We start from the raw sequence: 15,842 nt of genomic DNA on the forward strand, positions 1-15,842 counted from the left end.
GGTGCATTGTGAACATCTAGTCTTGGTGGCGTTCAGAAGGGAAACACAGAGCTGTACCATTACGGGTATCATTGCATTGTCAGCGAAAAGCCTCTACTGTAGTTTTTAACCCTGTTTCTTCCTCCAAGTTTTCACCAAGCTAGGGAGGACTCGAATCGTTAGTCAAGTCAAAAATAATGCGCGAGCTCTCCCGTGTCAGCCTTATATGTGTACTACCAGCATGACTTTAAACATGAGCAATTCCAAAGCTACTTCGCAATGTTCCGTTTCGAGGCCCTCAGGTGCCTTTGTAGCAGTGACCTATTCCAGGACCTAAGACACACACTTCGTACGTACTCCATGCTTAGAAACCAGCTACAAAGCTATTACGCATTGAACCGGCGTATGAATAAGTGCAGCCTGCCTTTTTATCAGTTATTTTCTGATAGTATACACTCGCTAGCATAACCTATTCATTTGCTCCTGGTTCCATGTGGTTAACCGCTTCATGACGTTATCACATACATTGAGCACACAACAAAGCAGAAAACTGGGCGAGTTGGCAGGTATTCATCTTCACAGGATAGCGCGCACAAGAAGAACACGTGCTCTTCTCCCTTTGTCCCCGTAGTAAGTGCGCGCTATCCTGTGAAGATGAACATTGAGCAAATAAAGGCGAATGACTTTTCATCAGATCGCTATCCTTCCCGACGATTGAAAAAGCGCCAAAGCACTGTAGACAGCCACTATGCTTACTACATTTACTGTATGTGTAGACAGCTGAGTGTACTCACTGTTGGCCCCGCCTCCTCTGGCGCCGTTCTCGACGTGGCGGTTGTCGAAGTCGACGAAGTAGCCAGGCTGCGGCGCCTTCTTGGTACCACGTCGCCGGTAAAAGACTAGCCCCACGACGATGAGCACGACTAGAAACACCGCGACGACGACACCAGCGATGACTCCCGTGTTGACACCAGACTGGTCCGGCACCAGCTTGACTGGGCCTACTGGATAACTCATACCCGCGTACACGATCTGCGTATCGTACAATGGCCACGAGAAATTAATACTATAGCGCTTCGTTTTGTTTTTTTCTGTATGTGTGCATTCGAGGACATGCATCTTCCACAGAAATATTGCACACGGTGTAATCACTACGTTCGATACGTATTTCGCTCCTTAAGTTAGAAATTTAGTGAGTCAGGCAAAAGCTAAAGAAAAAAGAAGGTCTGCTAATTCAGGCCTCAGGTGTTCGGTCAAGTTTTGTACGATGATGATATGATTTCGTTTATTGACGAAAGTGCCAAGTGTGCCCCAGGAGCACGAGGTCTGTGAATGTTAAGATAATATTTGTTGGGGTTTAACGTCCCAAAACCACGATATGACTATGAGGGACGCCGTAGTGGATGGCTCCGGAAATTTCGACAACCTGATGTTCTTTAACGCGCACCTAAATTTAAGTACACGGGGCCCAAGCACTTTCCCCTCCATTAAAAATGCAGCCGCCGATGCCGGGATTTAGTGTTAAGATGGCTAATATGCAATGAAAAATGTCATTTGCCCTAAAATCAGTCAACAGAGGAGTATGTCAACATCAGTCAACAAAGGAAACGCATACATGCAGATAACAAGTACGACAATGACAAGTAGAGAGAGCTATAGTTATAACATGTATTCCAAGGTGATCATAAAAAAGCAATAAAATCGCTTGTCATATCTGGCACTATAATGCCTCACCATAGTCCTTGAGGCCAAGGGATGGGAGGCACTAAATATTGTGCGATGCAAGGCCATTATTGCGGATATATCGTCATAACTTTCGTTGTAGGAAGACAAAGAGGAGTTCTTCTTCCACGGTAGCATTGCAAATCTGCCGAAACTTATTTATTATACGGTAGTTACGCGAAATGTTGGACATGCTTAAAAGTTCATTTAAACCACATACAACATAGCAATGCCACCAAACGCCAGCACACGTTCACAAAATTTCAAATTACTCGGTTTGGATCGTCCAACATTCTCATCCTGCACTGCTGTGCATACAAGCTGACTTTTATTAATTTTTTTCTAGAGGGTCCAAGGGCTTCAAGCCGTCACCTGACGCCATCATCAGCGACGGAGAGTGGGACGAGACAGGGGTTAATCCCCTCTTCCCCCCGCCTCGCCCGGACTTTTAATAAAGTTTATTCACTCACTCACTAGAGGGTGGAGAGGGGCCGCGGACATTTCACCGTATACCCCTCACCAAATTCAAGAGCTGCAAACTGCGCTAGCTGTTACACCTTGTCGTCGATAACCTAACAAATTACACGAAACTGATTACCAAAAAAAGTAATTGAATTACGCGGAACGTTACCAAGAATGGAAGGCAATCTATTAATTATGAAAACGCCGAAAATTGCAGTAGATTGTTATACCGTCTATTACACGTAATTCGTTACGTAGACGCCTGGCACTTACAGACGTCATTGTGAAGCTTAATCGAGCATATTCGCACACTTACGTCGAGGGAGTGAGGCATGTTCTCGTCGAGCATGTCAGGCCTCAGCGTGCACACGATGACCCCAGAGCTGATGATGGTGACGTTGCACGCATTGTCGATACCGTCTACTCGAACAGACACCTGGTCGTTGTCCTTAAGAACTTCGAAATGGTTACCCTGAAAAGTATAAAGACAGGATTAGACACAGACACTTGTACATCACATACGAGCAGGGCAATAAAAGGCTTCAGCCGTTTCTGTTTCAAGTCCTCTAGAAGAAAAGCTGTGCGTTACGGTGAGAAGCAAGGATGTGCCGCTGCATTTACAGCAGTGGACAACGCTTAAATTTTCTGTGAATGACACACGCTCAAACATTGCTGAAATGTGCTAATAGTGTTTTAGAGTTAGTCCGTTGAGACACGTTGCGCGAAACTCTGGAACATGAGCATATACTAGAAAAAGAGGTGACAGTAAACCTGTTCTCAATGCTGCGGAATCAGCATGACAGAACAGACAAAATATCTATGAAAAAGAAAACTTCCACGCTTATTAACACTGCTTCCTGGCATAATGTTTGTAACCGAGCTCATGATGGAATGTCTAGAATTAGTGAGCACATGAGAGGGAGAGGCCAATGTTATAACAAATCTCTCTCTCTCCCTCTGTGTATGTGTGCGCGCGTTTGAACACGTACGTGTCGATCGTTTTAGCATAAAGTTTTTTTATATATATAAGCAGCTCATTGCCAATCTATTTTATTCTGCGCTTGAACATCTCTCCAATAATTCTCATGGGCCGAACGTGGACCCAGCGCACTCACTGTGATCTGTACGGTGGGCTTGTCGGGGCTGATGCCGAACCCTTCTTCGGGAAAGCGGTCGAAACGCGGCGACGGTCTGTACACGAAGTTGAAGTGGCCTTCGGAGGCGTCCGTGCGATTCGGCAGGTGCAGACCGTCCATCTCGAATTTCACCTGCACCAAGATGGGCAGCAGATGCGCTTCCAACTGCGCGGGGCTGATCACGGTGGAATCCTTGAGCGACGCCACGGGACACAGCATCCGTTCACCACCTTCCACAACACGACACACCTGCGGGGAACGACAATTTCAGCAAGAAGCAGTTGCCAATTGAAGAGCTCTGTGAGAATGCATTACGACACGGGGCTTGAGCAGCTGCCACTGCTCCAAGCTGAACGACCTGGCAACAGTTTTGCAGTTGTTGTTGAAAAGAAAATAAAGGAATACATGAATACTGTTTTCGCTTTCAAAACTGAAAAGATCATTATTCCAGTACTGATTATAGGAACATTGCAACTGAAAATTCGCCGTCGCTGTCGCCGTGATGTTCCGTATAATTACAGAACAACAGGATCATAACCCGCTAGCACACGGTACTCCGTGCGTGATCAGCGTGCGAGGGAACATACCGTTAACACTGGCGAAGCCTGGATGTTGGGGAGGAGGCGGGGTGAGGTGAGCGCGTGATAGATGAGGGTGATTACAGTGCGAGCAGCCAGGCTGGATTATTACGCTCCGTAGACAAAAATCCCTTTAGGTAACGCTAAGGCACAGGCAAAAGCCTGTGCTCTCAGGCGACACTCACTAAACTGCCTTGGCGATCTCTCAGTTTATTGCATTTTTCCAGGATAAATTACGCCAACGTAAATGAGCAGCACGCGTCCTTTCCCAATGGACAACGAATATCCTGACGACGTCCGAAGAAGAGCCTAACGTCCGCGTCCCAGAACGGCGGTTCACGGGGCGTGCAGCGGACGTCGCGTTTTGGATGTCCAACAAAGGTCTTCCGACAGACGTCCAAGAATATATAGCACGTGGACGTTTTCAATAATCCAGGCGTGGATATCAAGAGGACGTCGACAGGAGATGGCCGTGCGGACATTTCAAAGCTGTTTGGATGCAAACCGCTACACGCTAGTTCATCTGACAATGCGTGAAACTGATTTTGCAACATATGGAAACCGCCGCTAATTTTTATCTTTCGGAAAATATGTGATTGAGGAAATAATTCATGGATAATTGTGCGAGCATGTATGCATTGCATTCGTGGCATTTCTCGCGATTATTTACGTGCTTAGGAGAAAGGTGAATGGGTGACGCACATAGGTAAACGTGACTGCAGTTTCTTCCCACGAAACACAAAACCTCTAAAAAACGTCTTAGTTTACGAGAAGACCAAAAATATATGCATTTTTTAAATATAGCATTAATTCGCCCCTCAAATGTGCTTGCATACTGTTTATTAGCATTTTCAACAGCTACGGCATACCCAGAGTCTATTTTGCCAAAGAAGTTCATAACGCCTAGTTCGAGACATTTTTCAGACATCTTGTCTGAAAGTACGAGTGCACAACGACTATCTCAATGATTCTTCGAATGTTTTCTCGAGAAGGGCCAATATACAAAAACGGCATGTCAAAAGAGCGGTTACCGTCGGTTTTACTCAAACAAATGACGCAGACAACCATACCCCCAAAATAATTTGTTTCACAACGATGCCTCTAACAGCACGCTCGCACAGCAGCGACTGACAACAGTAGTAAAACCGGCAAAACGCAGGCACGCACGCAGCGCACCCGGCGCACCATGCGGCGCACCGTGCAATCAGCTTCGGCGGCACCACGGCGGCACTCATGTTGAAACGTGTCCTTGGCGATCGTGCTGTGCACCGGCGACTGCGGAGACGCCGTTGGCGTCGTCGCGTCGTTTTGCGTTGGCAGCAGCTCGGCTGTCATCGTTTCGCATTTTGTGTAGCGTGCCAGCTTTTCTGTACGGTTCACTGGCTGTTATCTGGCATGAAGTAACTGTGCTCATGCCATTTGCCGCATATTTTCCATCAGTGATTCGTGAAACAAGCTCTACTGTGTGTTTTCGCCGACGGTCCGTTACAACAATGGCCTGATCTGCTCGCCACCTTCGTTGCAGCTAGCAAGCAGCTATTCGGATAACCTACTTCTTTCGGTAAGTGAAATTAAGTGTGCCTGACTTTTCGTCATTACTGCTAGAACTTTTGACAGTTCTTTGCTGGTGGTTGAATCTTGGTCGAACGCGAAACTATATACGGAGGACGCGCCGTTGCGAATCGTAAGCCAGACTTACTCGCTCTTTTCCAGGTCGGTCATCTTGTTCTTCTGCGGGTTACAGCTCGTGTGTGGGTGGGTGTATGCGTGCGAGCGAGTGTTTGCTTGCTTGCTTGCTTGCTTGCTTGCTTACAACCATGCCGGCCTGTCGCTGACAAATAGTGCGACGATTCTACAACAGGTGCCTCGCTTTGTGAGTAGTTATGATTGTCGTTAATAAATACATGACAGCATTTGTGCACATCTGTAATTGGAAATCTGTCTTTAGAATGACTTGATGCTCAATTATTTGTTGTAAATTATACCTAGCTTACTTGCTTCTTCTTGTATGCAGCTTTTCTTCACCGCTGTTTGTACAAGACATGAGGCCCGAGACCACGCCAGCTTGTGTGAAAGCCAGCGCAGTTTCTTTGACGGGACCTGGAGTGCATTCATGCAGAACTTGAATTTATGTTGCTGCTGCGTCAATCAGCTTCACCTTGTGCGGTCACCTTCTGTCGTATTTTGTGCCACATTCGGTGCGCTTTATTCATTAATAAAGCCGCTTTTACAAGATCATTGGATAATTTATTGTTTCTGATAAGCATGATTATTTGTGCGCCATACACTAAATGTCATTTATGAAGTACGTGTTCATCCTCTGCATGTTCAGATTTATTATTTGTTCAGTAGTAAACCGATGTGAATTCTACATGGAAATTGGATATAAGTGGTGTGTAGAAGAAAAGTAAGGACACAAAGAAGCGCTTGTTTGTGTCCTTACTTTTATTGTCTGCGTCTCGATTTTTGAGCTGTAATTACAATGAGCCCATTGGTGCCCCGCTGGATATAGTGAGGCTTTTGGTCATTATCACGTCCAGAGCTGTACTTTCTGTGGATTTTTGGGCACCTTCAGGATATGATATCCTGAAGGTGCCAAAAATACACAGAAAGTCCAGCTCTGCACGTGATAATGACCAAAAGCCTCACTGTGTCCAGCATATGGGTCATTCCACGGACGTTTTCTGGACGTCGGGTAAGATTTTTACTGAATTTGCATACGTCCAAGCACGGCCGAATATCCGGTTTTGACGCCCGGTGGGATTAACTCGGGATGTTCAATTCCTTTGCGCCATATAATCCTGCGGACGTTCCGTTGAACGTCCCACGGTATTTGTCGTGCATCCGCCGGATGTACGTAATGTCCAGTAAAGTGGTCCGATAGACGTCCCAAAGTTATTGGTTGCCCATTGGGTTCTGTTCTAATGTTATGGCATGTTCGTTTGGCAACACTGGCGACTCACCTTTCTGATGTACTCATGTCTCTTGTGGTTGATAGATGTCACCCTTGTTACCATGACAGGCTCGTAGACGCTGTCCAGGTGGGCACCTCTGACCACTATGGTAGAGTTTCCCCTACAAAGATGGCGTATTGCATTATTCGTCTATGCATGCTCCCGCAAAAGCCATAATGTACTTTCAGCAAATTGACACGAGAATGTTTTTTCAACTCTGCCAGTAAACGTTTGCGGAACGTAAGCTCAGAGTCACGTGGCAGTCCGCGCACCGTGGTAGCTGTACTCACTTGAATGTAGCCGCTTTAGGCGAGATGTCGTTGATCTCTGGGTCCGGCCTATAGGTGAACAATGAGCTGCTGTCGCCGTCCTGAACGAAGGGAACTTCGACGCCATCTATGGCCAGAGAGACTTGCATATCTTTATGCACACTTTCTGCGGGCGCAGCCGTGGTAGTGCATTGCAGGAACTTCCTTTCGATCCTGAGTCGAAACAATATAGAAGTATGTGTAGGTCGTATTTTCAGAAAGCTATAAGATATCGTACTGGACTGGTATCTTATAGGAACGCCTCTTCTAATGTTAGGGCCTTTATGTGCTTTTCGTGCTTGGCCATTGGACAAAGCCACGGTACGCCCATGATGTTATCAACGTTGCCCGCTGTCAGTGGCGGATGATGAGACTAGCATAAAATAAAGCATTATGTGTCGCTACAATATACCGACCCTGGAGTGTGAACTATCGCTCGAGGTTTATTTGATAGGCATTGGAAATTTAGGCAACAATAAGGCCACCAGCTTTTCCACAAACAGTAAATAGTTCATAGGACCAAACGATGCCAACACGCGACGTCGCGAAAAACAGAAAGTTCGGTCAGTAAAGCACTTTTCGTAAACGTGATTAAACAGTCAACCTATTCCGCACTTCTTTGTAGCCAGAGTGTTGTCAATCAATCAAGACATTCATACAGCAGAAAACTTCTAATAGGGCAACTGCGAGAGCGACCATGCTTGAAGCGCGCACCTCTTAGCTATGCACGTCTCTCCGGTGTCAGGGCACTGTTCTGAAATTATGAATCTCAAAAGCAGTGTTGAACCACTCCATCAGAATCGTGTTCTCTAGTTTTTACCATAGTCTTGTTGGTTAGCACTACATACAGGTATTCAAGAACAAGTCCAGATTCACGTAAACAGCGTCACAGCGCGCTTGATTCGCCTACGAATACTGTTCGCCAGCAAAACAATTGTACTATTTGGCACACCTCCATGAAAAAAAAAACTTAGCTGGGCACCCCTGACTAACTGTATATTACAAGTGTTCGGCTTATCGCTGGGCGCCACTTGCAGCCAACTCAAACAAGCAAAAAGAACTGAATGTTTAGCAATGTAATTAAAGTACAAGCTCGTACACCCTAACCCCAGCCACCTGTAAGCGTGTATAGACCTTTTCACAGGAGAGAAAAAACGCCGCCATGCTAGGCTGCGCGCGGGAGTACAAAAGCTGACGCCACAGCCTCGGCAGTGCATTTTTGGGGGTCACGCCTATTTAGCGCAGCCCAGAGAGGACTATGGCGACGCCCAGGGAGCTGTCTGTGAAAAGGTCTATAGTTTCAAAGATATAGTTTCGTTTTCTATTTCACTAGTGTTTATATACCTCCAGTGCACCACTAAACCAAACGAGATCATTTTCCAAAAGCATAAATTCCGGAATTTCTCAGCCAATTGCGCCGCTGTTAATTCCTACCTGTATATCCTGCACGGGCTCTCGCCTATAGTGACGTTCTGCTGCGACCCGATGTCGAGGTTTGCGCCGTGGAGGGTGACGTTGGTTCCGCCGGAAACGGGTCCGTAATTTGGTTGTAAGCCTGTGAACGTCGCAACCTGGAAAGGAAGGGAGAAGTTAACACTGTGACCAAAAAAGGAAGAAAAAAAAAGAAAATCTGGAGGCTTTAGGAAGGAGAACAGGAGAGACAGGAAAGGCAGGACGGTTAACCAGTTTTGAATAACCGGTATGCTACCCTGCACTGGGGAAAGGAATCGGAGAGTTTGAAAGTTGAGAGAATGGGATTTTAGCATGGGCAATGCAAAGCCAGTGGCACACACCCAGTGTTGGGAAATTGTCAAGAACTGGAAAGTTTCGTGAATATTATTATAATATATAACATACAAATTCAATAAAGAAAGAAGAAACGTAATAGAAATCAAATAAAATTTGAAAGTACAAAGGTCATACGAGCGCACACGTTTCATAAAAAAGTTCATGAAAACGATGAAATCGAAACAATAATGTAGCAGTTAGTGTATGCCCACTGCACAGGCATTTGTTAGCTCTTAATCGCTGATGATCCTGTGAATGCCCTCGCCCACGTTTATTCTAAAGAAAAAAACTGACGATTGTACTTCAGTTATTTTCAGAAAAGCTTATACTGCGCATATCAATATGTATCAACGAAAGGTCACGAATAAATTATGAGAGTACTGGGGCGGATAATGGTATTGCAAAAACGCTTGTACGCATATAAGGGATCTTTTACAAGCAGAGCACTTGTGAAAATGGATCATGTTAAGTTACAAATAGTAATTATAATTCACGTGTTTTCTTCATCGCAGGTCAGGGCCAGGGGCGTAGCCAGAAAATTTTTTCGGGGGGGGGGGGGGGGGGTTCAACCATACTTTATGTATCATCGTGCGTGTGTTTGTATGTGCGCATGTATATATACGCAAGCAAAACTGAAAAATTACGAGGGGGGTTTGCACCCCCCCAACCCCCCCCCCCCCCCTTGGCTACGCCCCTGGTCAGGGCGATGTGTTCGCAAAAGCGTGCAACCAACTCACCTCGTATTCGAAGCCTTCGGCAATGGTGCGCTGGTCCTGAACGTCGTATTTCTTCATGTCATCCCAGTAAGTGTCATTCACGGATATCATGATATCTGCTTTGGAGCCATATTGACCGGGTGGAGTTTTGCACTGCACGCTGTGGAAATAAGGCAGGTAAAGCAGTTGGACTTGACGTTATGATAATAAGAGGTCTATGAGTATTCGAGAGAGGCGGAAATATATACTCATAGACCTCTAATTATCATAGCGCCAAAATTCCATTTCAATTACATGTGTTAACGCAGTTAACACATGGAAAAGCAATTAAACTGTTAAAGCAGTTAACACATGTTATTGAAATGGACTTCTGGCGTTATGATAATTAGAGGTCTATGAGTATTTGAGAAAGGCGGAAATATGTATTCAGTGACCTCTAATTATCATAACGCCAAAAGTCCATTTCAATAGCATGTGTTACCAGCAAGGTGGGAAAGATTACGCAACTCTGATTCGCACAGAATCTTGAGATAAAGCAAAATTCCATTACGCTAACGAAATAAACTATCGGGATTGAGAGATAGGATAAGCAAGCGTTATAATAATGCATGGATTGGTGATATGGAAGCTTCAGCTTATCAAAAACGTAGACGTCATTGATGGCGTCATGTTATATTGAGGTCGTGCGACTTTCGGTACGCCGTCGGCCACATGCACGCTCTTGAGTATCACGTGACCTTTAACGATAACGTTAAAGAGCTCGTTTCGCAGAAATTCCGGTGTCGGCGTCGGTGACAGTGTCGTTGGTTATGACCGACAAATCATAGTCTTGTCCGTGAGCGAAAAATCGAGAAAGATGCAAAATAAGTAAATAATAAAAATCGAGTTCGAGTGAGAATCGAACCCAGGCCGTCTGCGTGGCAAGGAGGTGTTCTACCATAGAGCCATGCCGTTTCTTGAAACTGCTTCGAAAAAAAAAAAATACACGTATGTACATGAATAATCGAGAAAGATGCAAAGAAAGCCGCCTGCGTGGCAAGGAGGTGTTCTGCCATAGAGCCATGCTGTTTCTTGAAGTGCTTCGGGAAAGAAAACCACGTGTGTATATGAATAATCGAGAAAGATTCAAAGAAAATAAATAATAAATATCTTCAGGTTCGAGTGAGAGTCGAACCCAGGCCGTCTGCGTGACAAGCAGGTGTTCTACCACAGAGCCACCGTATTTCTTTTTTTTTCTTTATTGCATATGTTAATACATTATATACATATGTGATGTGTGGCCACCCGTGGAACTGATTCGGTAAAAAACACTATATGAATGGCATGTAGTTGGAGGAGTCTCCTTAACGCATGTAATATTGCCTGGTAGAAGCGCAGAATCGCGCCAGGCGTCAAAACATCTGAATTGCGCAACGAGTGGGTGTTTTAAAGGCCCACCCATTACAAAGCGCTCAGACATATTTAATCATCATCTGCAGAATAAGCATCAACAAAGTTAAAAGCTGCGTAGGTTCGCGTGTTGCCTTACGGACGCGTAGTGGGCCCTTCGTTCGCAAACGAAATAATTATGGCGCAGTGGGCACTTAACAACTGTACTTGCAGTAGGCATTCTAGGATACTTTTAAACGGCCAATGTAACGCGCACAGTCGTTCGTTTCCTTATGGCACGGTTGAGACATGCGCCGAGAACCGAAGCTCAAGCGTACTCCAAGTTTTTTTTCGTCCGCCCTTTAGTACGTAGTTTCTTTCTCTGTTCTTCTTTTTGACCGTTCGTGTTGAAGCCACCGTCCCGTAATGTTCCACCAAATCTCGAAATTTCTTGACTCGATGAGACATATAAGGCCTTACAAAGCTCCTGTGTGTACTGCCATCTCCGTCTTTGGTAGCATGGTGTTCCATGAATCGTTATGCGTATATAGTCTTGCTTGTAGACGTACGCGTAGCACACCATTTAAGGACGTTTCGAGGCATCTAATTAAGGTGCAGCGAATAAACTCACAGCGTAAAACTCCATTGGATGATGTCGCACACGTGGTCGCCCACGGTGATCTCGATGCTGCTGGAAGGCTTGTGCTGGGGGTCTCCGAAGTTGTCACCTTGGAAAGTGAGCAGGGTGCCGCCTGTTGCGGGACCCTTGGTTGGAGAGACCTGCGACAAATAGAGAGTTTTAGTTTGTCCGCAAATTTACCTGCGTTAGCGTTATACCGGATACCGTAGTCGTAGACGTGAAAGGCCGCATAGGTGGTGCGATCTGGCGCGGCTGAGATAAAGTCTTATTACAGAAACCTAGTGCATTCTACTTCTCTCTTGTGTAAACTCTCGGCAGCGGCCTAATAACGAATGATCTGCCTTTTAGATGCGAAGCATCTTATGGCGGAGTTCAAACCGGTGGTGGTGGTGTGCGGCGTGACCACCCTTACTGCGCATGCACGAACCCTCTCCACACACCTCCTCTCCCACTTCACCATCTCCCACTTTCCCCCTCGCCTATTCCCCTCCTCCTCTCACACTTCCCCCTCTCCCCTCCTCTCCCCCTCTCCCCTTCCCCTCTGAAACGCGGGCTCGACATGCCGAAACGCTGCTTCGCATCGCCTCATGGTCCCCTTTAGCGGAGATGGTGTCATTTTTAAACTTGTTTTCCTCAAGGACACAAGACGAAAACAAATAAACTTGTCTACAATTGTGGTTGCATGAAGCGTCACAAGATGTCGGCGCCGTCGTCCGATAACCCGGTATTCTGAGAACCCCTTTGCGTATACCGGAATACCGGACAAGCTAAAAACCTCTATAATGTTACCCCAAGCGCTTCTTCAACCACGTTCGCTTTTCTTGTACCGGACTTGCCTCACTCGCGGTAGCTATATGCTAGATTACCAAAATGTTTCTTTTCACCTGTTAGCTTTCGTTTAATAGCCGGTCGAGTATTGTTCAAAAGCCAACGACATATGCTGTACTTGTAGCCATCGTTCCCAATCTTTAAGTCAGCCATTCATTGGAACTCTGTGGTTGCATTTTTTTCTTTTTATTACAGCGACTTGCTCAAAATAATTAATCGTGTGCTGCGCACAGCTATACATACATGGTTGACGAATACGAAGTGAAGTGTTAATTCTTTTTACTCCGAAGCTGATTATGGCTAGGAGGTGGAAAACTGTGGCTGTCCGTGAGTGCGCAGAAACTATAATGACTAGGGGTGTGCGAATATCAAATTTTTCGAATACGAATCGAATACGAATATCCACCTTCGAATATCGAATCGAATATCGAATATCGAAGGAAAAATGCCTCCACAGTAACAATATTTTATTTAACATGTAGCTATTTGAAAACAAAACATTAACAGTCCGACTGGCAACACAGCATACACTGCTATCTCCAGAACACAATGTCCAGGCTAGCACAATGCACATCACAACACAATCAAATATCACGGCACAATGAAAGTAATGACTACATGTTATCATGAAGAAATATGAGTTGCTCCACATGATCAGGCAGCAGGCGCTCCCTTGTAGCAGGGACACCGCTCCCCCCTCTGCCACTGAAAAGGCACGCTCGCTTGGAACAGAAGTGGCTAATATAAGGAGTTACATGGGGCAAAGCTTTGCGAGACTGGGGCTAACTGGGGTATCTGAAGGTGCCTACAGTCCGCCACCAGTCACGTGGGTCACTGTCTTTCTACAGAAGTGGTCCCGCATAGTGAACGAGTGGTAGTGCGGCACGTTACAGCCGCATAATATTGAAAATGTACGGTTACATGATCGCCAACAGCGCTGCACGTCGGAGATGCACCAGCAATAAATCATACGTATTGTGGCGCTCGTCGCAGGCAGATATCGTGCCTCCGTGTACTTACGATGTTTATCGCTCCTCTCGGCAACGTTTTTAGCTATACTAACGCAGCAGAAATGTGGAAGACGAGTTATTTTATGCATGATAATCGAATCGCAATTCGAATTTTTCGAATATTCGAAGTTATCGAATATTCGAAACTTTTCGAATACACGATTTTCGGATCGAATACGAATATTTCGAATGTAATATTCGACGAATATTCGAAACATTCGAATATTCGCACACCCCTAATAATGACGAAGCGATGCTATCATACGCTACCTCGAAGGGTCTCCGCGCTTGCACTAATTTCTCTTCAGGTTTTGTCGGCGTATATAACTAGGGATAATATCCGCCACGGCATGAATCGCTAGCCATAAAATCCTCTAGGTGTTCTTAATATCGTTTAAGCTAACGTCACCAAAAGCAAAGTTCGAAGCATGCGTCTCTTAAACGTGGTGTTAGAGAAATCAAAAGCTACAACAGAACCCCCCCTATCGCCTCTGCTTCTGCACGTTTGTGCTTGTGTCGTGTTGTCTTGTCTCCGTGGGGCTTCTTGTGTGTTTGCGCTGCAATTTTATCCTCAGGAATATGTACCAACTAGGCCCAAATGATGTTTTATTGAAGTTCTGCATGTTACCCACACCCCTGAACAACACCCCCCCCCCCTGTGTCTAGATATCTGTGTCTAGATATAGGTGCACGTTAAGGGTCTGGCACGACACTCCCAGCAATTATTATTAACCCACCGGCCTACATACCAGACTAAGAAAAAAAAAAAGAGTATGTGTGACTCATTTCGGGTAGTCCTGACTTGCCACGTATATAACTCTCTTTAAAGAGGCACGTTAACTCTCTTGTGGGTCACACGACTCTCCGAAGAAACTACAATGATCTAGAAACAGAGTTGACGTGCCTCTTTAAGGAGAGTCATATACGTGGCACGTACGTCAGAACTCTCCAAAAAGAGTCAAAGGACTCTTTTCTTTTCTTGGAGTGTAGGTTTGCAGCGCTAGCACTGTCAGTTTAGCAATGACGGTCTCACGCCTGTCTCGCTTAAAGTACATCCTTCCACACACCGGAGACTGCGGAAGTGGAAACGCAGCGCTGACTCATGGCAATGCAATCGCAGACACGCTTCCTTGCCGCGATGCACGTCTCGTTTTCCATGAACAGCGGCGGTGCCGTATACGTGCAAGGGCCACGTCGTTACCGGCGCACGCCGGCGTTGGCAGCGCCAGATGTGGAAGAAGTCGTGCATCGTTCTCTATGTTGTAGCTTGTGGAGTTAGTGTATATGGTTCTTGAGCATGCGGTTCCCTGTGTGCGCCTTATAAAATAACCCCCTAAATACAGCACAGCAAGCACCTCCTTCTCGCCGATCTTTTCGTTCTCTTTGACAACTACACGAAAGGGACGAGAATATATGTAATAGCGCGCTATGCATGGTCCGTCGCAGTGACGCTCGCTCGTCGTCGCTGTCAACTGCGTCCGTGATGTACCGCGAGCCGCGCACGTGATTTATTCGAAACATAGTTAATGAAGCTTCTCTAAACAACAAAAATGTTCCAAACACAACTTACCATGATCCGCTATATGGTTTCGCAATGCCGGTTGTTTGCGAATCGCGAACCTTTGCGAATGCGAAGCACGGTCCCTTAAGCATTCACCTACTAGGACTCAAAGGCGAAAGCCATGTTCTAGTAGCAGTAGTAGTAGTAGTAGTAGTAGTAGTAGTAGTAGTAGTAGTAGTAGTAGTAGTAGTAGTAGTAGTAATAGACTTTTATTCAGCCAAATTTATAGGCCGAGCATTTCGACCGCCTGCGCGATCAGTCGACGCTGTTCTTCTTCCCCTTCGGCGCCGATCCAGTCGAGCCAGGTGGTGATGGAAAGGGAAGGGGGAGGGTAAGAGCTGGATTGCTGAGCAGTTGGGCAGTAGAAAAGGCAGTGCGACAGGTCTGCATATGTAGAAGGGCAATCGAGTAGTAGTAGTAGTAGTAGTAGTAATAGTAGTAGTAGTAGTAGTAGTAGTAGTAGTATCCTCTACCGCATTGCTCATACCCAGTCCGGGGGATTGGCCAAGAATTCATCTTATGAAATTTTTAAAAGTATTTTGAGTATTGAATGTTGATGGCAAAATAAATAAATAAATAAATAAATAAATAAATAAACAAATAAATAAATAAATAAATAAACGTACGCAACAAGGAAAGAGTGCAATAATAGTTTTTCAAACATTCAGATCAGACACTTTATTCGTTATCCCTCTTACTTTTCTTCATCTTTTTCTCAGCCGCCTGAACGGTATTCAGTCTCGCGAGGTTATTCGATGAAGCGCTACGCGCATGTTACTCTATGCTACGCGC

The 15,842-nt window shown here is 45.6% G+C and overlaps 1 protein-coding gene across 4 annotated transcripts in view; it reads right to left on the reverse strand.

Annotated features, from left to right (window-relative positions):
• The window catches only part of LOC119396274 (hepatocyte growth factor receptor), a 59,648-nt gene that overhangs the window by 12,159 nt on the left and 31,647 nt on the right, over window positions 1-15,842 (reverse strand). For all 4 annotated transcript variants that reach the window (XM_037663416.2, XM_037663415.2, XM_037663418.2 and 1 more), the window contains exons 6-13: window positions 11,643-11,791; window positions 9,665-9,803; window positions 8,574-8,710; window positions 7,122-7,313; window positions 6,841-6,952; window positions 3,279-3,548; window positions 2,480-2,635; window positions 774-1,011 (exon numbers count right to left, since the gene is read on the reverse strand). In XM_037663416.2, coding sequence (XP_037519344.1) covers window positions 774-1,011; window positions 2,480-2,635; window positions 3,279-3,548; window positions 6,841-6,952; window positions 7,122-7,313; window positions 8,574-8,710; window positions 9,665-9,803; window positions 11,643-11,791 — 1,393 coding nt within the window. The remainder of the gene's footprint in view (window positions 1-773; window positions 1,012-2,479; window positions 2,636-3,278; window positions 3,549-6,840; window positions 6,953-7,121; window positions 7,314-8,573; window positions 8,711-9,664; window positions 9,804-11,642; window positions 11,792-15,842) is intronic.

Source organism: Rhipicephalus sanguineus, chromosome 6 (genome assembly GCF_013339695.2).
Source record: "Rhipicephalus sanguineus isolate Rsan-2018 chromosome 6, BIME_Rsan_1.4, whole genome shotgun sequence".
NCBI lineage: Eukaryota > Metazoa > Arthropoda > Arachnida > Ixodida > Ixodidae > Rhipicephalus > Rhipicephalus sanguineus.